This window comes from Chlorocebus sabaeus, chromosome 25 (genome assembly GCF_047675955.1).
Source record: "Chlorocebus sabaeus isolate Y175 chromosome 25, mChlSab1.0.hap1, whole genome shotgun sequence".
Classification (NCBI taxonomy): domain Eukaryota; kingdom Metazoa; phylum Chordata; class Mammalia; order Primates; family Cercopithecidae; genus Chlorocebus; species Chlorocebus sabaeus.
The window spans coordinates 48,845,217-48,867,248 of record NC_132928.1 but is presented as its reverse complement, the minus strand read 5'-3'; the positions used below and the strand labels follow the sequence as shown (position 1 = coordinate 48,867,248).

General features: G+C 51.3%; 2 protein-coding genes and 1 long non-coding RNA gene across 4 annotated transcripts in view; 2 read left to right on the top strand and 1 right to left on the bottom strand.

The window, feature by feature from the left end:
• Positions 1-5,676, top strand: part of KIAA1614 (KIAA1614 ortholog) — a 39,171-nt gene extending 33,495 nt beyond the window's left edge. For both annotated transcript variants that reach the window (XM_037985860.2, XM_073011720.1), the window contains exon 10: positions 4,427-5,676. In XM_037985860.2, coding sequence (XP_037841788.2) covers positions 4,427-4,620 — 194 coding nt within the window. In that variant the 3' untranslated portion in view covers positions 4,621-5,676. The remainder of the gene's footprint in view (positions 1-4,426) is intronic.
• LOC119619632 (uncharacterized) lies at positions 4,774-9,146 on the bottom strand. The gene is made up of 2 exons (XR_012091248.1): positions 8,452-9,146; positions 4,774-5,008 (listed from the first exon to the last, which is right to left on the bottom strand). It is a non-coding gene; the product is annotated as an uncharacterized lncRNA (long non-coding RNA).
• A 9,102-nt stretch (positions 9,147-18,248) lies between these two features.
• On the top strand, positions 18,249-21,828 carry LOC103230492 (major histocompatibility complex class I-related gene protein-like). The gene is made up of 2 exons (XM_073011721.1): positions 18,249-18,871; positions 19,765-21,828. The coding sequence occupies exons 1-2, from the start codon at positions 18,550-18,552 to the stop codon at positions 20,049-20,051; spliced, it is 609 nt and encodes a 202-aa protein (XP_072867822.1). The 5' UTR covers positions 18,249-18,549; the 3' UTR covers positions 20,052-21,828.
• Positions 21,829-22,032: the final 204 nt, after the last annotated feature.

Below are 22,032 nucleotides of genomic sequence, written 5' to 3'. Positions count from 1 at the left end.
AGGTTAGGAGTTCGAGACCAGTCCGGCCCACATGGTGAAACCCCATGTCTACTAAAAATACAAAATTAGCTGGGCCTGGTGGTGCATGCCTGTAATCCCAGCTACTCAGGAGGCTGAGGCAGGAGAATTGCTCGAACCCAGGAGGTGGAGGTTGCAGTGAGCCAAGATTGCGCCATTGTACTCCAGCCTGGGCAACAAGAGCAAAACTTTGTCTCAAAGGAAAAAAAAAAAGAAAGAAATTAGAATTTTGAAGGCCATCTTAGCAGAGGAGAGCCAGAGGGAAACTGTCTGTGCCTGCCGGTTCTCAGCAGTCCCTTTGATGTGGCTGCGTTGAAACGGTTCCTTTCCTCCGGCTGTGGAGTATGTCTGGGCAGGTGGAGCGTGCCTGTCTGTCTCTGCATCCCGTCCCTCCCTCAGGCCTATGCCTGAGGATTATGTTCAGATGAATCCTGGCTGCAGGCTTCTGGCTGGGGTGTGCTCTGGGTCTCAATTCAACGCAGGCAAGGGCAGGGAGGAGTCCTGGACATCATTCTGCACTCTGGCCAGTTCTCAGTTCCGCCCCATCCATGAGTCTTTCAGGGCAACGTGACTTGCCAAGGCCCACACCCAAGGTCTGTGGTCCAGAATGCATCTCAGGGCAAGGGCCCATAAAAGAAAGACATTCCCCAGAGGAGCAGGGAAGACAGGTATGCGAGGGTGGGCAAGGAGAGGAGGGGAGGGAGGAAGAGAGAAAGGGAGAGACAGATACAGAAAGACGCGCACGGAAGCCTGCTGCAGCTGGGCTCTGCCAATGGGGGGTTGAGTCCTATGCTTTGATCTCCTAGGTCCATGCTGTTTAGCCTGGAAAAAAGTCTGCTGCCGCCACATTTGCAGACTGCAGCATGAGTTCCCATGTCTGTTCCATCAATTGTTTCAGCAAATATATACTAAGCACCTACTATGTGTCATAGATACGGGGGATACAGCAGTAAGTGGAACAGACCAAATCCCTGTCCTCATGAATATACTACCCAGTGAGCAGTTAGATGGTATCTATAAAATGTGTACTCTTGTTATGTATAATGTGCTACGTATGTCAGATGGTGAAAAGGAAGTTCTGAGAAACATACAGATAAAGCAGGTGTGGCAGATGCTGGTATAGACAGGAGTGTGGGGAGGCTTTTCTGAGAAGATGACACTTGAGCAGGGCCGTGGATGGGGCAAAGGAGGGGCCCTGCGGGTGTCTGGGGAAGAGCATTCCGGCAGATTGAACAGCAAGTGCAGAGCCCTCGTGGAGGGGTGAGCCTGGCCTGTGAGAACTGTGAGGAGGTCAGGTTGGACACCGCAGAGCAGGCAAGGGGTTGGGAGGAGCAGTTTGGAAAGATGGGGTTGTGCCACTGTAAGGGGCTTTGGCTTTCATGCCGAATGAGATGGGAGCCACTAGAGGGCTCGGAGCGAGCACTGAGGCTCTCTAATGTCTATGCGAATAGACCCCAGAGGGACACAGGTGGAGCCAGGGAGCCCTGTGTTGAAGCTATTTCAGCAGTCCGGGACAGAGATGGTAGTACTTGGGCTGGGAATGGCTGTGGAAATGGGGAGAGGGGAGAAGGTTGGATTCTGGTTGATTTGACTCTGCTGATGAGCTGGACATGTGTGTAAGAGGAAGAGAGGACAGGTTTCTGCCCACTCTGGACCTCAGGAGGATAAAACGTCCTTCCTCACAGGCCTTCCCGTAGCCTCCTCTCCCGTTAGGCGAGCAGGACAGGCCCCCGGACAGGTGTGTGAAGGCGGAGGCAGACAACCCAGCATGTTTGTGCTCCGGCACCTCTGCTGGCTGTGTGACCTAGAGCGGGCGACATCCCTGCTGAGCCTCAGTTCCCTAATCTGTGAAATGAGGATGACAAAACCTACCTAGAAGAGTCATAAGGAGCATTTGATAAGGCACACAGGAAAGGGCCTAGCATTTTTCTTCCCTCCCCTTCAGAAAGAGGTGGTCTGGGGAAGAAAACCCCAGACAGGGACCAGTGTGATCTGCGTTCCCCTGTCGATGTGAGTGCACACACAACAGGGCATTGTACTCTGCCCCCCACCATCCCCCAGAGTCCCTTTTGGCTCCCTTGTAGGCAGTGGGAGCCCCTCCCCGTCACCCGTCTGGGAGCTCTGATGGGCAGGGGTCTCTAGTGACCCACGGTCCCCGGCACCCTTGCCTGAGTTGGTGCCAGCTCCCTGTTCTGCCCAAGCATTCCCTGGTCCTGCTGCCATCATGGGTCACTGGATGGCACACAGGGGTCCCCACGCACATGAAGCCTGGCGAGTGCTGGGGCCTCCGTTCCCCAGGCCATCCTCCAACAGCAGAGGGTCACTTCTTCCAGGCTCCGAGGGGCTGTGAAGACGGCTGGCTTGTGCCCTGCGCTGAACCGGCAGGATGCTGGTAGTAACTTGCTGGCTTTCACATCTGACTCTACATGAGTCTGTGAGAACAGCGGGCTTTGCCTTCTGCTTCTAATTGGATACAACATAGAGATGACACATCCTCAACAAAGGCCATTTCCAGCAGACAATAAATGCCTACGACAGCAGGCTGTCATATTTGTGTCACGAATTTCAGTCGCGAAATCTACACGAGTCTCCCCAAAATGGCAGGAGTGACGTCAGTGTCTGGCCTAGCTCTGGCTGCATTCTTTCAGGGTTTATCATTAGTCCCCACCTGCAACTCCCACAGCACATCAGACACGTCTCTGGGTTTGCCCCAGGGGCCCCTTCTTACCTGCCCTCTCCCCGTGCCACCAACCCGTAGACAGGGAGGGCAAGCAGTCCAGCTAGAGGAGGTAAAAGACAGGGTTGAGGGAAAACGCCTTGTACAGTCAGGATGGCAGACGTACCGTCAGGGAAGACAGCCCCGCCGAAAAGGCTCGGCTTGGCCAAGAAGCAACAAAAGGGATTCTATACCTCCGACCGGGGGTGGGGAATGTGTGCAAAGATTGGATTTGCTAAATTCAGAGCCACAGACTTTCAGGTGCCTCGGTGAAGATCAGTGCTCTTTCAAAGCCGCATTTCAGAGGCAGGCTTTAAAATGCCTGACTTCTGTCAGGGCCAGAGGCTGGGGGGACCCGAGAGAGGACTTCCCACTAGTCCAAGATGTGGTGACTAGTTTCAAGCCAGAGATTGAGGAGCAGACCTGATGCCCCTTCGGGCCCCTGCTAGGAACCCGATTGGAGGAAAAGGAAGTGGAGACAGTAACTCGTGGGCAGTGGCCTCATGTTTGAAATGCAGAGTGAGCCGAGCTGGGCTTGGAACAGCGAGGGTGCCAAAGGCTGCACTGAGCAGCCTGAATTCCGCCAGTGCTGATGCCCATGCCAGGGGTGTGTCCTGCAGTCCTCCAGCAAACTCAGCCTGTGTCTCAGCCCCTGTGTCCACCCAGCACGGAGCATGGGCATCAGGGGCTCCAGCCTGCCCTGGAAGAGCCAGCACCTCACTTACTTTCTCCCAGGTAGGAGCAGCTGGAGGGGAATTTGAAAGGTTTCCAGCCACAGCTGAGGCCGGTGGGGGGGATGGGGGCGAGGGGGGCCTCCTCAGCTGGACGCTTCCCAGAGATGCCAGAGGGAGCCAGCCCAGCCAGCCCAAGCCCCACAGGGCCTGCCCCACTGACAGGGGGCTCCCTGAGAGCTGGAGCTTGGGAAAGAAACAGAGAAGCTGGTTCCTCCAGGCTGACTCTTGGCACCTTCTAGACCCAGGCAGGGCCTCTTTGGGGTGGGGAGGAGGGGACATGTGCAGAAGAGGAGAGGGAGCCGCCGGAGCTTTGAAATATGTGGCTAGAATTTTTATTTTTCCTGGGTTTTTTTGCTCAGATGTTTTCCCATCCCAATTGAGGAACCATATCTGAGTAAGACTGAGGCCAGGGTCACTCTTTGGCAATAGAGTGCAGCAAACCAGGCTTGGATGTGGCTCAGCCACTTTTGCTTTTCCGATGATACCTTCCCACCACCCCGGCCTTTCTGCTGGGCCTGGGCGACGTGAGGCAGCAACTGGATCATAGTGCCAGGCACCGAGGAGGTATGGTTCCTAATTTTTAAAAACTATTTCCTTCCTATTCTACAAGCAAAGCTCATCTCAGAAAAAGATTAGCTCACTCACAGTCAGGTATAAACAAATAACAACAATTTAACGCGTTATTTGCACTAGGAGCATTTCCACTTTACAAGCAGAGACAGTGGAATGAAGTTAGACTGTGGAGGAGGCGCACTGTCTAAAGCCAGCTGCGGCTGTGAGGTGGAATAATAAGGGGTATGTGTGTGTGTGTGTGTGTGCATGTGTGAAGAGAAGTGCCCGCTATGAGCACCTCCTCCCTGTGCCACACAAACAGCACCTCACCAACATGGTCAGCGTTCCAGAGATGCACTTCTTCGATTTGGGTGTCATTGTGAAATTCTCCCGTTTTCCTTTGCAGGGATCTACGTGCAGGAGATGGCTGACATGAGCACGGCCAAGCTGTACTCAGGGCTGCTGGGGGTGGGCGACGAGATCCTGGAGATGAATGGGGCCAAGGTGGCAGGGCTGGGCTTGGCTCACATTAAGGAGCTCCTGGCCCACTCAGAGAGCTTGTCAATCCGTGTCTTGAGGCAGAGACCTGTCCCACGGTGACCCAGAAGTGCCGCTGCCCTCACTGTCACTGCCTCGGAAGCCCTGAAGCACTTGGGGTGGTTGGCAGGAATGTGCTGCACAGAGCTGCTCTGTGGCGGAAACAGATCCTGGCAGCATCTAACCTCTTGGGCTGTGGCAGGGCTTCTGTGGTGGGCTGCCTTCGGGAGAGGCAAGGAACCTGTTTGCGTATTTTGTTTAAGGCCATTTGTGCAGAACTAGAAAAAGAAAAACATGGATCTCCTTCCATGTCTGAGGGGGTGTCAACATCTACTTGAACCTTTGTTGGCAGGCGAAGGAGGGAGATGCAGTGGGTCCTTTGGTTGATGTCTGAGAGCTGGCCTCACCTCCGGGTCCCACTCCTGGTGAAAGGCTACCCCAGCCTCCAACACTGTGGAACCAAAGAAAGCACATGTCCATATTGGCCTTGACCCTTCCCTTTTTCAGCCACGTTCCTCCCTACTCCATTCACTGCCTTTGCCCTTTATCCAGCAATGGGCAGAGTGTCCTGGAGTACCAGCCTTACAGCCATTGACCATATATGCCAAACCAAAATTGGAATGTGTCATCTGACAGGAGTTTTATGCCCCTTCTGGGTGTGGGAACATCTGGGAGATGTTATCTGGTAGCCAGAATATTAAAAATTTCTAGGAAATTTGTTTTATACATAAAGTTGAAAACAACAACAAAACTGATTTCAGGACATGCTACTGTGGTAGCCAGGATCCAGCCAGTGGGACCAGCCAGACCAGCCCCACGCCACCCTAGCCGCTGCCTCTGCTGCAGCCTGGCCTGTGGCAGCCTCCATCTTAGTTCTTCTGTCCAGCTTGGAGACAGGGCTGCAGCGGGTGCCTGGCTGTCACACAGCTGCATGCTTTCTGCCCAGACGTCCTGGCAGTGCTGTCGGTGGGCATGTGGGTGGATGGGCAGCAGGGAGGCTGCGGAGAGCGGGGATGGGCCATCTGCCTGGGCCTCAGTGCTGCCTGGAGGGCTGGGACTCTTTGGGAGTGGATGGCCATGTGTGAGTCTTAACTTATTAAAAAGCAAAGCTGAAGCTTCTCTCACTCTGAGTTGCAAAATTCTGGGCTCGACACTCACTTGACCCTCACTAGCCACGGGCAGGACTGGGGAGTGGGGGAAGGCACGGGTGCTGGTGGTGGGCATGCGAGAGGAAAGGTGGGGGAGGCCCCGGGTTAGGGTGATAGCCAGGGTAGATGCAGAAGCCTCCAGACTGTCCTTTGGCAGAAGAAAAGCCCTGGGCAAGGTTTATGATCAGGAGAGAAGAAGCCAAGGGACCCTAGCTGGGCACAACTGAGGAGTGTAATAGGAAGTTCAGGGCTGCTTTAGAACTGGCCAGGGTGCCAGCTGTGGTTTAAAAAAAAAAAAGGCCTGGAAACAAGAAACCCAACCTTCAGCAGAATCGGGTTTAAATGAGTGTCAGGGCAGCTTTCATTGGACAAGGACACTGAAGCAGGCCTGTGGCCCAGGGAGAAGGTCGTGGGGGTGGGGAGGCAGTCCTGTGCAGTGTTTGGGGTATGTTCCCTGCCCAGGGCCTTTGCAGCAGGAGCCAGGTCCCTGTCTTCATGATGCCCATGCGGGGAGAGGGAGGCGCTGAGCCCCATAGGGTAGGCGGGTGAAGGAGGAATGAGGGAGCTCTGACAGGTGAGCAGAGGGGCCAGAGGAACAAGTGCTTGGGGCTTCAGGCTGTGAAGAGGGCACTGGCACACCTCAAAGTGTAGAAATGACCCCACAGCAAGAAACCTCCAGTGTGGGGAAACCCTGGCTCCTCCTATACTGCAATTCTTGGCCTATGGTCACAAAACTGGAGAAATCTCATGTTGAAAAAAGCTCCTGGGGGCCAAAGACAGCTCCATTTTTCTCTGTATGGCAAGGACAACTTGCCTTCCTAGGTGGGAGGAGGTGGAAGGGGGTGGCTGGGGCTGGGAGGACAGGAAAAGGCTCAGGCATATCACCTCCCAGGCTGATGACATACTTAGTCCTTAAATAGTCCTGCCAGGTGTGTCCTGCTCATTGTCTTCATTTTGCATAGACGGGGAACCAAGTTCAGCAGCACTGACAGGGCATGCAATCCTGCCCCTCTGACTCGGGGCCCCTTTTCCCACTGCAGCTGCCTCCCCATGCCAGAAAAGGATTGCTGCTAGGGGAGGGGCAAGAGGCACACAGGACACCGGAGGCTCCCAGGCCTCTGGACGGTGACCTAATTCCAAGGAGGAAAGGCGCTGGCATCCCAGCTCTTCCCTGGGGCAGCCTGATGTGCAGGCCCTGCCTTGTGTGGATGGGAGGGGGCTTTGGTTTCTCCAGCCTCCTGTTTGACCTTCCCCAATTGCCTGCATCTGCCTGCCTGGAGAGCTGCTGACCTTGAAGGCCTGGGGCAGCCCTGCCTCACTCACACACTGGAGCATCAGAACCTAGTGTCTCACTCTGTTACCCAGGCTGGAGTGCAATGGCATAATCTCAGCTCACTGCAACCTCCGATTCCTGAGTTCAAGTGATTCTCCTTCCCCAGCCTCCCGAGTAGCTGAGACTACAGGCACCTGCCACTATGTCTGGCTATTTTTTGTATTTTTAGTAGAGACAGGGTTTAACTGTGTTGGCCAGGCTGGTCTCGAACTCCTGACATGTGATCCGCCCGCCTCGGCCTACCAAAGTGCTGGCCTGCGCCCTAGTGCCTGGGCCATCAGAACCTTCTTACTGAGAGCTTATTAACCAGGAGCCAGGCCTAGGCCAGGCAAGAGCCCCCGGATATGAGAGACCAGCAGCCTCAAGGGGCCCCAGCCTAGGGGGAGGCACACACATATTACAGAGCCAAGGCAGGGTGTGTTGCAAGGGGGGCTGCAGCCGGTGTAGCCTGTGGACAGCCTGGGGCCATGATTCGTGGTTGGCCAGGTGGTTGGCAAGGGCGCCAACCGGACAGGTGAGCACAAGCAGGGCTTTGTAAAACGAGTAGGAAGCTACAGCAAGGGCCAAGTGACTCAGGCACAGAAACCAAAACAGCCATGTGCAAAGGTGTGGGTTTTCCCAGTGTCTAACTTATGTCCCTACCGTGGTTCACAGAAGGCCCCTGACCCTGGGACTACACGGAGCAGAAAGTGGCACCACCTTTGCCTCAGGCACCGCAATCTCCTTGGGGCTTGGGAGCACTTTCTGAAGCCACCTGCAGAACGGTCGTCCTGGGTGGCCGCTGGTTTTCTTCTCTTTCCCGGGGGCCCCCTCTGTAGCTGCGGGGTGCAGCAGAGGCGAGAGGTCTCCGCAGCTGGCACCCGGTATCCCGGGAGGGAGGACCGGGGTCTGTCGCGGGCCCTGAGACCAGGAGGCGACTGTGCCCTCGGCAGTCGCCCCACACCCGTCCCGCCCTCAGGCCACCTCACAGCGACGTCGGTGCCGCCCCCAAGTCTCCCCGGCGGGGTGGGCGGTCCCTACGGGCCCTGGCAGGCAGCGGGCGGCCGCTTGTTCTGCACCCGCAGGCTCCCCGCCAGCCGCGCCTTCCCGGCCACGCGGCCGCCCCGCGGCGTGGGGCCAGACAGTGCGGCCAACAGCCTTTGTCTGCGTCCTCCCGCGGGGTCTCGCGCAGACGGGGGTGAGAGGGGCGAGGGCCCGTTGCCCTGCCTGGGGGTCGCCAGGGCCTTCATGCCAAGGCCGTTTCCGCGAGGCGGGGTGTGTCCAGCAGGACACCAGCTGTTAAGAGCCGCGGGGGCCTGCAGCCTGAGGGTGGACGGAAGGCGGGCTCACGGGGGTTTTGCACGCCCCTGTCCCCAGCGCGCGCGCGCGCGCGCACACACACACACACACACACACACACACTGCTGGGCTCACCCTGCCCCTGAGGAACGCACGACTGGGGAGGAGGACAGGAGCCGACTGGTGCATCGCAAGGTCCCGGGCCTTGCTGAAAGGTGCTGTGGAGTCTGCGCGCCGAGCCAGACTGGGAGGATGAGCTGGAGCTGGCTGGAGGGATGGGGAGGAAGTGGGGCGAACTATGGACCCTCAAGTTCGTGGGGCGGGCGCGGGGTGTGCAGGAATGACTACCTGGTGCATGCAGTGTCCCCAGCTTTCAGGCGAGCTGGAGAAACCACAGGCTGGCTCGAATTTTGGAAACCCGTGTTAACCAGGACTTCAGGGACCTGCCTTCGTTGGGCTGTCCCTCACCTTGCCCTGCCAGCTCCACAAATGTTCCAGAGCTCTGCTGGGGTCATTAAATAACCCTGAATCCACACAGCAACACTGCGAGGGAGAGACTATTATACCAGGCTTAGGCAGGAGGAGTCGGAGGCTCAAAGGTTAATTCACAGATCCAAGGTCTGGGAGCCAATAAATAGCAGAGGCAGGATTTGAACCTGGCCCTCTGCGACTTCCAGCCAGCATCCTTCCACCCTCCTGGGTCCCTCTGCAGTTCACCTCGCTTGGAGGTCCTCGAGCACCAGAGTACCCACTCCCCGGCCCGCAGGCACAGCCTATGGGGCGGAGTGGTGCCCTCGAGCAGCTCCGGCGGCCCAGCTTGGCCTGCCCACCACTGACCTTCACCAGGACACAGGCGCCCTCATTTCGGTGTTCCTTCCAGGAAGAGGGGCTGGAGAAGAGCAGGCAGATGCCTTTCCAGGGCAGTGTTTCCAAACTGCAGGTACAATTCACTCATGGGTTATAAAAGCAATTTTGTGGGTTGAGACAAGCATTGAAAAAAAAAAAAAAAGGACAGGATAGAAAATAAAAATTAGAGTGCTTTATACAAGCCGAGGGTAGCTTAGGTTTTGAGAAATGCTGCTTCTGTGGGTATGTACCGAGTTGTAATTTAAGGTGGGTTATGGTGCTGTTCTGCAGGGAGACAGAAGAAACCTCAGGGCCATGGCCTGGCCCCTGGGGTAGTGGGGAAGAGGCCTCCACCCTAGATAGGTGTCCTGGGCAGCCGTTTGTTTTCACCTTTTCTGGAGGTGCCAAGAAGAGGCTTAGGACCCAGGAGAGGAAGGCAGTGACGCAACTGTGGACTTCTTAGTCCTCCAAACTGCCTCTGGGCACAGGATTCTCATGTGGGTATTACTGGCAGGAGCTTTGTTTGTTGGCTCCTGGATCTCACCAGCCCCAACTTCACCCATCCATGCACCCACCTACTCTCTCATGCTTATGCATGTGTCTTGGTTGGAATGCCCTTTCCCTGTCCACCCACAGACCCCGTGGCAGCCTTCAAAAATATTAGAGGTGTCTGTCTCTGGAAGCATTCCCAATACTGCATGCTGACTTCGGCTCCTCCCCTTAGATCCCATAGGATCTTGTACCAAGGGCTCTTTACTGTGACTCTTTAGGCAGAATTGCTTGTTTATCCTCCACCAAACTTACCTGGCAACAAGTGGACTTCCCTACTCCATCTGCCCAACCCATTTCCCACCCCAAGTCCCCAGGCTAGTTCTGGAGCGACTCAAAACGCCCTGCTGCCACCTGCATGAACAGGCCTTCCCTTTCTCCCTCCCTCCCCCACATATCCACAGAGAAGCTTCCCTCTTTCCTACAGAGCCAGAGCACCTGCTTAGAAATGGCAAGAGCCTTCCTTGGCAAGAAGCTCTGCCCAGCGTGCTCTGGCTGTGGGTTGGCCAGGTCGGAGTGCTGGACCCCAAGGAAGGGGGCTGCGGGGACTGGCGCTGATATGTGCCCATGGAGCCAGGGCTTAACAGCTGCCCTGCCAGTGCTGGAGGGTATCCGGAGCTCTCCTGTGGCTGCCAGGCTGCCTGCCGGGCCTGCCTTTGTCTTGTCCTTCTGCAGTCTGGGCTCAGGCCCCTACTCACAGTGTGGAGCTGCCCTTAGGGTTCTGGCCCAGTGCCAGGCACTGGGGAGAGGCCTGCCCTGCCCTTAGGGTACCCACATCCCCAGGATGGATACAGCTTCAGTTACGAAAAAAGGCCAGCGTGCAGGGCTACAATGGAAGCCCCAAGGCAGGAGACCCCACTCTATCTGAGGAGCAGAAAGGCTCCCAGGAGAGCCCACTCTAGGACCCCATGGCCCCCAAGACCCCAAGCTCACCAGCCTCCATCCAGCTCTGGTGTTAACTCAGGAACAAGAGGTGCTGGCATCCACGGGAGCGGCATTCAGAGGCCACAATTTGCTTTCTCATCCTGAGCCCCCCAGACTAAGTCTCCAGGATTTTCTGGGTTTATACAATAAGGGGTTTGGCTCATTTTATTTTTTGCTTATTTCCAGCCAAATACACAAAAACTCCAAAACATTTATCAGCAAGGCAGACCTGTGTGAAACCCGGAGCCAGTAGATCTCTTGAACCCTACAGTGGACTCGAAATGTGGTCAAGTCCAAGGCAACTGGTATCCATGCTTTATCCCAGGTACTTCTGGTTCAGTGCTTTAATCCACCACTAACTGGCACAGCTGTTGTGTCCCCTCTCCCCCCTCCTCAGCCTTATGCTACCACTTCTCAGGTTAGAGGGATGGCTTAGTGAGACATCTGCTTGCCACCACTGAAGTCAGGCCAGTGTCTTTTCTCTTCATGGAGGCCTCGTGTGGTCCAGGCCAACCTGGACTCCGATTCTGTCTCTACCATTTACTAGTTGTAGCCTTACACAAATTTCTTTATTGCTCCATGCCCCAGTTTTCAGGTGTAAAGTTGGTCTCAACAGTATTTCTCTTGTCGGGTTGAGAACTGAATGAAAATGTTTTGCTCCTTACCGCATCCCTACAGCCTTGGTCAAAGACCTACCCCACACATCAGATTTGCATCAAATATTGGCCAGAACTATTGGTGACTGTTTAGATAAAACTTTTAGGAAGTGTAGAGTTATTGACCTCTTCGAAGGCCAGCCAATCTTACTGTGCCCAGAGAAAGCATCTGATGGTATGTGAGCAAGTGGGCTGGGAAGGGAGGTGGGGAGAAAACACCATCCAAAGAGGCTGGAATAGGAAGCACATGCCCACACTGGCTTCTGGAGCCCACTGCCCCCTCTCTGAAGTGCATCTGTGGTGATGCTTGCTCAGGCTCAGCCTGCCCCTGCACAAACAGTCACTGCTAATGCTCCATGTAGCAGCACCTGGGCAGGTGGGCATACAGCTGACACCTGGAGGCACCAAGGATCATTTACTGATTTGAAATTTGTCCTCTAGGACAGTGACCTATTATGGTGCCATGACAGGCCCTCCCTTCCTGTGAGTTTCATTTTTGCCTCAGGTCTTGCCTTTTAACATTTTGGGACCTTTGGAATGATGGCAAATCACTGTTTTGCTGCACAGCAAAGCCATGAGTAGAATCGTGTCACTGTCCACCTGTGGAACTGGACCCCTCAGGCTTGCAGATGCAAACTGTCTCCCTCTGCCAAAGCGACAGTCCATCGGGTCGGGGAGATGATCTGCCTTTATTAGAGGATACGTATAACCTTAACTCTCTAAGCACTCGTTTCTCTGGTGAGGCTGGTCAGTATGTTTATTTGCCATCACCTTTTCTCCCTAGCTACTATGTCTGGGAGAAATCAAGCTAAGGACTTAGCAAGCTCTGATATGGCACCTTCTGTGCTAGGCACTAGGGTCACAGTAAGCAGCTCTGCCTCTCACCACCTGTGTGACCTTTGGAAAATGACTTTTCTGTGTCCCAATTTCCTTATCTGCAGATTTAACAGATGAGGAAACTTCTCATTTTTAGAATTCTGTGTGTTAGTACACAGTACTTAGAACAGTGCCTGGCACATAGAAATTAGTATCAGTGAGGATGATGATGGCAAATGGAATGATCAAGATCTCTCTGCCCTTAAGGACCTTATGTAGCCTCATCACCTCATCACCTCATCCCCACAGAATTTAGGGTAGGCTCTTTCAACTACCAATTTGCTTGGGCAATATTGTTGTTTGCCAGCACTTCAGTGAGGGGGGGAATGAAGGACTCATTCCTTTCTGTTCTGGTCTGTTCTCCCAAGTTCACTGTCTCATTGAAACTCTGTGCTGTGTAATATTTTGCATACACAGTATGGTTATGTATTAGTCCATTTTTGTGCTGCTGAAAAAGATATACCTGAGACTGGGAAGAAAAGGAGCTTTAATTTGACTTACAGCTCCACATGGATGGGGAGGATCATGGCAGAGTGCGAAAGGCACTTCTTACATGGCAGCAGCAAGAGAGAAATGAGGAGGAAGCAACAGTGGAAGCCCCTGATAAACCCATCAGATCTTGTGAGACTTTTTCACTATCATGAGAATATATCATGATATATATATAGCACTGGAAAGACTGGCCTCCATGATTCATTTACCTCCCCCTGGGTCCCTCTCAAAACACGTGGGAATTCTGGGAGATACAATTCAAGTTAAGAGTTGAATGGGGACACAGCCAAACCATATCATTCCACCCCTGTGCCTTCCAAATCTCATGTCTTCACATTTCAAAACCAATCATGCCTTCCCAACAGTCCCCCCAAAGTCTTAACTCATTTCTAGCATTAATCCAAAAGTCCACAGTCCAAAGTCTCATCTGAGACAAGAAAAGTCCCTTCCATCAATGAGCCTGTAAAATCAAAAGCAAGCTAGTTACTTCCTAGATACAATGGGGGTACAGGCATTGGGTAAATTCAGCTGTTCCAAATGGGAGAAATTGGCCAAAACAAAGGGGCTACAAGGCCCCATGCAAGTCTGAAATCCAGCAGGGCAGTCACATTTTAAAGCTCTAAAATAGTGTTCTTTGACTCTGTATCTCATATCCAACTCATGCTGACAGCAAGAGGTGGGTTCCCATAGTCTTGGGCAGCTCTGCCCCTGTGGCTTTGCAGGGTATACCCACCCTCCTGGCTGCTTTCATGGGCTGGCATTGAGTGTCTGTGGCTTTTCCAGGTGCACAGTGCAAACTGTAAATGGATCTACCATTCTGGGATCTGGAGGACGGTGGCCCTCTTCTCACAACTCCACTAGGCAGTGCCCCAGTAGGGGCTCTATGTGGGGGATCTAACCCCACATTTCCCGTCTGCACTACTCTAGCAGAGGTTCTCCATGAGGGCCCCGCCCCTGCAGCAATCTTCTGCCTGGGCATCCAGGCATTTCCATACATCTTCTGAAATTTAGGTGGAGGTTCCCAACACATTCAACACCACATGGATGCTGCCCAGGCTTGGGGCTTCCACCCTCTGAAGCCACAGCCCAAGCTGTACATTGGTCCCTTTCAGTCATGGCTGGAGTGGCTGGGACACAGGGCACCAAGTCCCTAGGCTGCACACAGCACGGGGACCCTGGGCCTGGCCCATGAAATCACTTTTTCCTCCTGGGCCTCCAGGCCTGTGATGGGAGGGGTTGCTGTGAAGGTCTCTGACATGGCCTGGAGACACTTTCCCCATGGTCTTAGAGATTAACATTAGGCTCTTTGCTACTTAGGCAAATTTCTGCAGCTGGCTTGAATTTCTCCCCAGAAAATGGAGTTTTCTTTTCTACTGTATCATCAAGCTGCAAATTTTCTGAACTTTTATGCTCTGTTTCCCTTTTTAAACAGAATGCTTTTAACAGCACCTAAGTCACAATGTGAATGCTTTGCTGCTTAGAAATTTCTTCTGCCAGATACCTGAAATCATCTCTCTCAAGTTCAAAGCTCCACAAATCTCTAGGGCAAGGGCAAAATGCAGCCAATCTCTTTGCTAGAACATAAAAAGAATCACCTTTGCACCAGTTCCCAACAAGTTCTTCATCTCCATCTGAGACCACCTCAGCCTGGACCTTATTGTTCATATCACTATCAGGCTTTTGGTCAAAGCCATTCCACAAGTCTCTAGGAAGTTCCAAACTTTCCCACATTTTCCTGTTTTCTTCTGAGCCCTCTAAACTGTTCCAACCTCTGTCTGTTACCCAGTTCCAAAGTCACTTCCACATTTTCGGGTATCTTTTCAGCAATGTCCCACTCTACTGGTACCAATTTACTGTACTAGTCCATTTTTACACTGCTGACAAAGACATACCCGAGACTGGGAAGAAAAGGAAGTTTAATTGGACTTACAGTTTCACCTGGCTGGGGAGGATCATGGCGGAGGGTGAAAGGCACTTCTTACATGGCAGCAGCAAGAGAGAAATGAGGAGGAAGCACAAGCAGAAATCTGATAAAACCCATCAGATCTCATGAGATTTATTCACTATCACGAGAATAGCATGGGAAAGACCAGCCCCCATGATTCAATTACCTCCCCCTGGGTCTCTCCCACAACATGTGGGAATTCTAGGAGATACAATTCAAGTTGAGATTTGAATGTGGACACAGCCAAACCATATCAGGCTACTTGGGGGTTTAAGAATTCATATAACTTGCTCAGCCAGAGAAAGCATAATTGATAATTCAGATATTCCAGCAGTTACAAACTTTTCCTACCCCAGGCAGATGCACATGTCTTTTATTAGAGGGGGTGGGAGGAAAAGAACAGAGCTGTGCTTAGGTATGAAAAGAACTAAAAACAAAACTAAGAAACAATTAACAAACAAAAAACACCCAGGCCAAGGCTCGTGGCATCTCCACTTCTTTAATGCTGAACAATATTCTTCATATAGTTGTAATATGATCTCAAGAGTAACTGAGACTTCATGGTGTAAAAATATTACTTTTAAGGATGGCTAGTTTTTTGTTTTACACAGTACTGTGGGGGGATTAGGGTTTTAAGTTTATAGTGTCATCAGATTTTATTTCACATTATGATGAAAATCAAAGCCATGGATAATGTTTCATTTTGCAGGGGTTATTGTTTTACTGTAACCTAAAGTCCATGTAGCAGTGGTTCTCAAACTAGAGCATGCAACAGAACCCCCAGGAGGGCATGGTGAAACACACTGCAGGCCTCGCCTTGCATTTCCAGCAAGTCCTCCATGCAGAGATGCGACTGCTGGTCCCACACCACACCTGGAGACCCGCCATACACAGGAAACACAAATTTACCTGTGTCTCACGGTTGTAAACCATGGCACTAGGGCTCTGGCCCTCCTCTCTTTATGTCGAGGAGTCAGGCACCATCTGGAAACCACCCAGGGATTTGTAATTCTAATTCTTGATCCTACTTCTTTGGTTTGTATCTTCTAGTTATTTAACATGAAAACACCATAAGGTTATTTATCCTTGGAAAAAACATAATAGTTTATTCCTGCTGACTTTTGTCACATATTACACATTCTGTCTTTGAATTAGACTAATTTCTGATTACGAATGAGCCGGTGAAAGGATAGTTCCAGCTAGAGAAACAGAACCCATAATCGGTTTCAGCTTGCTTTCTCTGGCCCTTTCCTAGATGGCTTCTAGGTCACCCGTCACCCCCAGCATTCTCTGAAGTCTGTTTGTTGAGAGCTGGAGCCCAGCCTGTGTCAGTTACGAAGTAATCACATGGAGTCTAAAAGCAATTCCAAAAACATATTAGCGGGACACCTGGCTGTCCTCTCCTTGCCCCACACAGATGACAGGGCACAGATATTCTACTTTCCTGAAGATGAAGACATCTGCTTTTCCCAGAACAGACTTTAACTGCAGGGTCACAGTTGTCCTTCAGTAGGATGATCTCAGCTAAAATCTGCTTTCTGCAGAGCAGGAAAAAACCCTGAACTCGGTCCCACCCCAGGGCTGATGGAAAGCTTGGCTGGAGCGGAGCGCTGGGCTGCCACAAAAGCCAGGGAACAGGGCCTTGGTCAGCAAAGAACGAAGCCGGGTGGTCTTATTCCAAACACCCCCTGAATAACCAAGTGGCCTCCAGGTTTGACAGCTCATAACCTTTTAAAAAGTGGTAAAATACAATTTTGCACAAAGGTCTGGCCGCAGTTGGCAAACCAGGTGCATTGCATGAAATGTTCATGTGAAACCCAAGCAGTAGGGCAGGCAGCTGGAACAATCGCTGTCTAAGCACAGTTAACGCCCACACAGCCCTGGGGAAGGGCAGCTCTGCACAAAGGGCATGTCTGAAGGAAAACAGCACCAACATGTTCATTTATGGCAGAGAAAAACCAAGCTGCTTCTTTCTTCCTCTTCCCCTCAATCTGTATTAATAAAGAGTCTTTAATATAATAAAGAACTCCAAAATTTATCTAGATTGCAGCAACCTGACCAAGGTGCCACTATACCTTTCAGAACTTCGGTATTTGCAAAAGGCAAGTCACCAGCGGTGAGGAGGACATATGACAAGTTAGCATCAGTCTGCCCCCTGGTAAGTGCCTTAGGGTCGTCCCAGAGAAAATGCAGTCCTAATGGCCAAATCCAAAATGCATTGCACCAAATGGCTACCATGTATGTATGTTGGGGTGAGCTGTAATTGTTTTCATGGCTAATAAGGGGCTGAGCCTCTGAGTCTGTCCTTAAAGATGATAACTACAGAAGGCAGCTGTTTTGGAGTTTGACCTCCACCCTGTGTTACGGAGCATGCGCTTCCATCATGAGATTCATAGCAATGCTGCTCAGGGCTGAAGGATCATTCTACTCTACTCGAAACTCTCTTTGTGTTCTGGATTCAACACCAGAGAGCACAGTTTCCCAGTGAGCATTAATTAATTGGCAAATAAACAGGTGAGAATGGCATCCTGTTTATATACAGCAGACCAATGTGAGCCCCACAAGAATAAGACCTCACTATTTGAAGTATAAGCTTTTTTTTTTTTTTTTTTTTTTAAGGCTGGCAGTTGGGTGCAGGCAGCTGGACATTAAAGGAAGACCATCTTGGACAGGCACGGTGGTTCATGCCTATAACCCAGCATGTTGTGGGGCCAAGACGAGTGAACCACTTGAGGCCAGGAGTTCAAGACCATCCTGGCCAACATGGTGAAACCCCATCTCTACTAAAAATACAAAAATTAGCCAGGTGTTGGGGGGCACGCCTGTAATCCCAGCTACTTGGAAGGTTGAGGCATCAGAATTGCTTGAACCCAAGAGGTGGAGGTTGCAGTGAGTTGAGATCGCACCACTGCACTCCAGTCTGGGTGACAGAGAGAGACTTCATCTCCAAAAAAAAAAAAAAAAAAAATCATCTCTATGTGAATGATATGAGGTAATACAGTTGTTAGGAAGCTAGATCTAACCATTCCACAATGTACAAACAGTAGTAGCCCCTTATCTTCGCTGTTACTTTCCATGGTTTCAGCTACCAGTGGTCAACTGCATTCCAAAAATTTAAATGGAAAATTCCAGAAATACACAATTCATAAGTTTTAAATTGCACACTATTCTGGGTAGTGTGAAGAAATCTCACATGGTTCCATTCAGAAAATGAATCATCCCTTTGTCCAACATCTCCACACTATAGACACTACCTGCCCGATAGTCACTTAGGCCTGAGTCCTAACAGGAATCTCGTTCTGACCGAGCTGCTGTATATGCGCACGTGTTTGTGTGTGTGTTCTCACACGGGCACACAGAAGTGGAGTGGGGATCCTCATTTATCCACCCACAGACTTCTCTGGTAAAACAAGAGGGCTGGATTATCAGGGTTTTCAAGACCTCAGAGTTTTTGAGGGCTCCCGCAGGGATAGCTCCCCCTGTGTCTTCCCCATTCCCCCTATAACCAGAGCAGCACTCTATACCAGGGGTGTCCAATCTTTTGGTTTTCCTGGGCCACATTAGAAGAATTGTCATGGGCCACACATAAAATACACTAACAATAGCTGATAAGCTAAAAAAAAAAAAAAAAAAAAAAAAAAAATCACAAAAAAACCTCATGTTTTAAGAACGTTTACAAATTCTGTGTTGGCCACATTCAAAGCCATCCTGGGCCGTGGGTTGGACAAGCTTGCTCTGTACTTTGCTTATGAGTTGAGATTACCTATAAAATTCCATCCTGCATTTGCAAACCTGAACAAGAAAGGTTCCAAGTCACTGGGCTGGAGCTCTGTTCTTGTCCAGGCCCTGGTTCCTGGGTTCTGTGGTTCTGTAAGCGGAAACAGCAGCTGGGGCCTGGAGGCCTCGGTATAGCTGAGTAGGGAGCACTCGTGTGGGGCTAAATGAATGCAGTTGAAGAATCTGGATAGTCTGGGACCCTACATGTCTTCCTTCTTTGCTTCCTTCCCAGGGACGCACTCTCTGAGATATTTTCTGGGCGTTTCGGATCCTGGCCATGGGGTCCCTGAATTTATTTCAGTTGGGTATGTGGACTCACACCCTATTACCACATATGACAGTGTCACTCGGCAGAAGGAGCCACGGGCCCCATGGATGGCAGAGAACCTCGCGCCTGATCACTGGGAGAGGTACACTCAGCTGCTGAGGGGCTGGCAGCAGATGTTCAAGGCGGAACTGAAGCGCCTGCAGAGGCACTACAATCACTCAGGTGTGCATGCGGCAGAGATGGGCGCTTCCCCCATCCCACCCCACCCCGCCGAGGGCCCTGGGCTGACCTCCAATGAGCAATGCTGACTTGTACCTGCTGTGGCTTTTGGCAAAACCTGGGAAATCCGGTTGGTGGAGTTCAGAGCTTCCCATTTGCCTGTGCATCTTCTGGACTGTTCCTCTCTCCCCCAGAAGCCCTTTATCTTCTGCCGCATCCCCCTTCCCAATATCCCCATCTCCTTTCCCATTCTAAATTTGCCCATTCTGTGTCTCACTTCCTGGTAGCCAGGCCTGGTGACTTGCTTGCTTATGCATAATGACATTAACTTTCTCAGTGATATTTCTGGCTCCTGCCTCTCTCTCCCTCCTCCACTGCACTCAAATAGCCACAGTTTATCAATCAATCATTCCTATTACAGGATAACTTCCCAAGGCAGGAATTATTACACATCACATTCCTTTGGCATGCAGTAGGTACTTCACAAATACCTGTTGTCAGAGTGGTATAATGGACACTGGCGACTCAGGAAGGGTAAGGGTGGAAGGTGGGCGAGGGGTGAAAATAATCACCTACCGAGTACAACATACACGATTCGGGCGACAGATACACTAAAAGCCCAGACTTCACCACTACACAATTCATCCATGCAACCAAAACCTACTTGTATCCCTAAAGCTATTTGAACAACCACCAAAAAAAATTTAAAAAACAACCTTGCTGTCAGGTGGGCTTCCACAAGAGGGACCTCCTGGGGACTCAGCAATGCCACAGCAGGCCTGGGGGGTGAGGTAATGTAGACCAGAGGATGCTTCCAGCCATGCCCCCACTCCCAGCACTTGAGAGTCCACCTCTGTCCCTGTGTGGACCCCCCTGGGCTTGCATGTGTGTTCCAGGGTCTCACACTTACCAGAGAATGATTGGCTGTGAGCTGCTGGAGGATGGAAGCACCACAGGATTTCTGCAGTATGCATATGACGGGCAGGATTTCCTGATCTTCAATAAAGACAGCCTCTCCTGGCTGGCTGTAGATAATGTGGCTCACACCGTCAAGCGGGCATGGGAGGCCAATCAGCATGAGCTGCGATATCAAAAGAATTGGCTGGAAAAAGAATGTATTGCCTGGCTAAAGAGATTCCACAGCCCCAGCCTCTCTCTCCTCCAGCTCTCTGGTCTTTTTTGAGGATGCTCATTGCAGTGGCCAAAACCAACCAGAGGCCGGGGGCTCTGGAAGTGCAGTCTGATGTGTATAGCCTCCTGGGGCACGGAAGGGCAGAGATGAGATGAGATCGGGGCTCACAGGGAGAGCCTATGGGAAAGACACCCTACAAAGAACAGGTAAAGAGAGGAGGCCTTGTTCCTGCATTGCCTGAACAACTGTTTCTGTACATAACTCCTCTAATCTAGGTTACATCCACCCTATCCTGAAGCCATCTCTTTAGTTGGCCTGTTGTGATCTCATGGCTAGAGCCCCCCCATGAACTTTCTCTGGTTACTTTTGGGTAGCATCTTGACAAGATTTGACAGTTCCCCTTTTCTTGACAGAGTGGAGTACCTCCAAGGGCACCTTGTTTTTGGGGATCCATTGAGGCAAATTCTTCCATCAATGATAAGCTGGGAAATTCTTTGGGAGGTAGAGCAATTCTTACAAATTTTTTAGTTAACAAAGAGCTCACACACCACCAGTAGGAGTGAAAATCTGGATTTACCAGGACAAACAGAGGGTCTCTGCTTTACTAATGGCTTAATGACAAGATTCCTTCCAGCAAAGAGCTCTTCTTATACCTTAAAGATACGATTCAATTGGTCAACTTTTAGTTAATACAGAACTTTTTGTGTATGATCTTATTATTCAAAATGAATTACCCCTGCATCATGCTACAGGAAATACCTAGACACGGTGCCTTTCCTCACAGGAGTAGGAGGGGTTTTCTCAGTTGTGGCCAATAGCAGGGGAGGTATCTGGCCACAGTTATGAATATGGAGCCTCTGCCAAAAGTACAGGCTTTGGAGGCAGATGACTGGAGTCTGAGCTTTGACTCTCCCATTTCCTAGCTGAAAAACTATCTCTTAATGGTTGCAGGTAACAGAAACCTATGTAAACCGGCTCAAGCACAAAGTAGGATGCTATTTTAAAGGTGGGAATCAGGGCAGTGTGGGGACCTGAGAGATCAAAACCAAGATGTGAATGATTTTATCCATGAGGTAGGGACATGGCTGCCAATACAAAGCTCATATCTTCCACGCATCACCACTCTATAAGAATGGGCGTCTCTCTCCCGGCTCTGGTTATTAAAAGGAAAAGGAAGTCACAGGAGGACTCTGATGTGCGTTAGATCATGTGGCACCTCTGGACCTAATCACCAAGACCATCAGGATAAGCCTCTAAGACAAGCCATAGCTAACAGTCCTGGCAAGAACTAAATGGTACACTCAATATGGTTTAAATGAATTCAACAAAGACAGCATCTGTAGGGGGATAATCAGGACTGAGGAAACCAGTATGGGATGGTGAAGTGTCCAGAGATGTGTCACAGAGGGAAGCATTACCTCCACCAGAGGTGAAGGGTAAAAGAGAATACTGTTATCATAGTTCAGCAAGAGCTGCTCCCCAGGCAGAGGATGCTCCTTGTGAGAGCTGTGATCGTGGCCCCCGGTGGGACTGTAGTGAGGTGGGTTGGGGAATGAAGCCCCAAACTCTCTCTCCTCCAGCTCTCTGGTCTTTTTTGAGGATGCTCATTGCAATGGCCGAACCCCACCAGAGGCCGGGGGCTCTGGAAGTGCAGTCTGATGCGTACAGCCTCCTGGGGCACGGAAGGGCAGAGATGAGATTAGCTGGGGACTCACAGGGAGAACCCAACCAGCACACACACTGTTTTAGGCTAGGGCTGGGCAGGAGGATTAAGACTGGTGCCTCTCAACACAAGCACATGTTGGAATGGGGTAGGGTCATTTTCCAAAATATGCTATGTTTGGCAGAAGGGGTTCCTGTAGTTAGAAAAAGTGAGGCTAACAGATGGTAGGCCAAAAAAGCAATAAACTTGAGTAAAATCAACAGGTATGTTAAAGCCTACCCTACAGAAATGGATAAGAAAAATGTGCATAAAAGCACTGTGTAAACTGTAGGGCTCTGTTCCCTTTTCATGACGCCATCAGTCATACTG

Coding starts and splice junctions, on each gene's coding strand:
- LOC103230492 (XM_073011721.1), top strand. CDS start 18,550: ATGCAGTTGAAGAATCTGGATAGTCTGGGACCCTACATGTCTTCCTTC. Junction 18,872..19,764: donor GAGGCACTACAATCACTCAG/GTGTGCATGCGG, acceptor TGTGTGTTCCAG/GGTCTCACACTTACCAGAGA.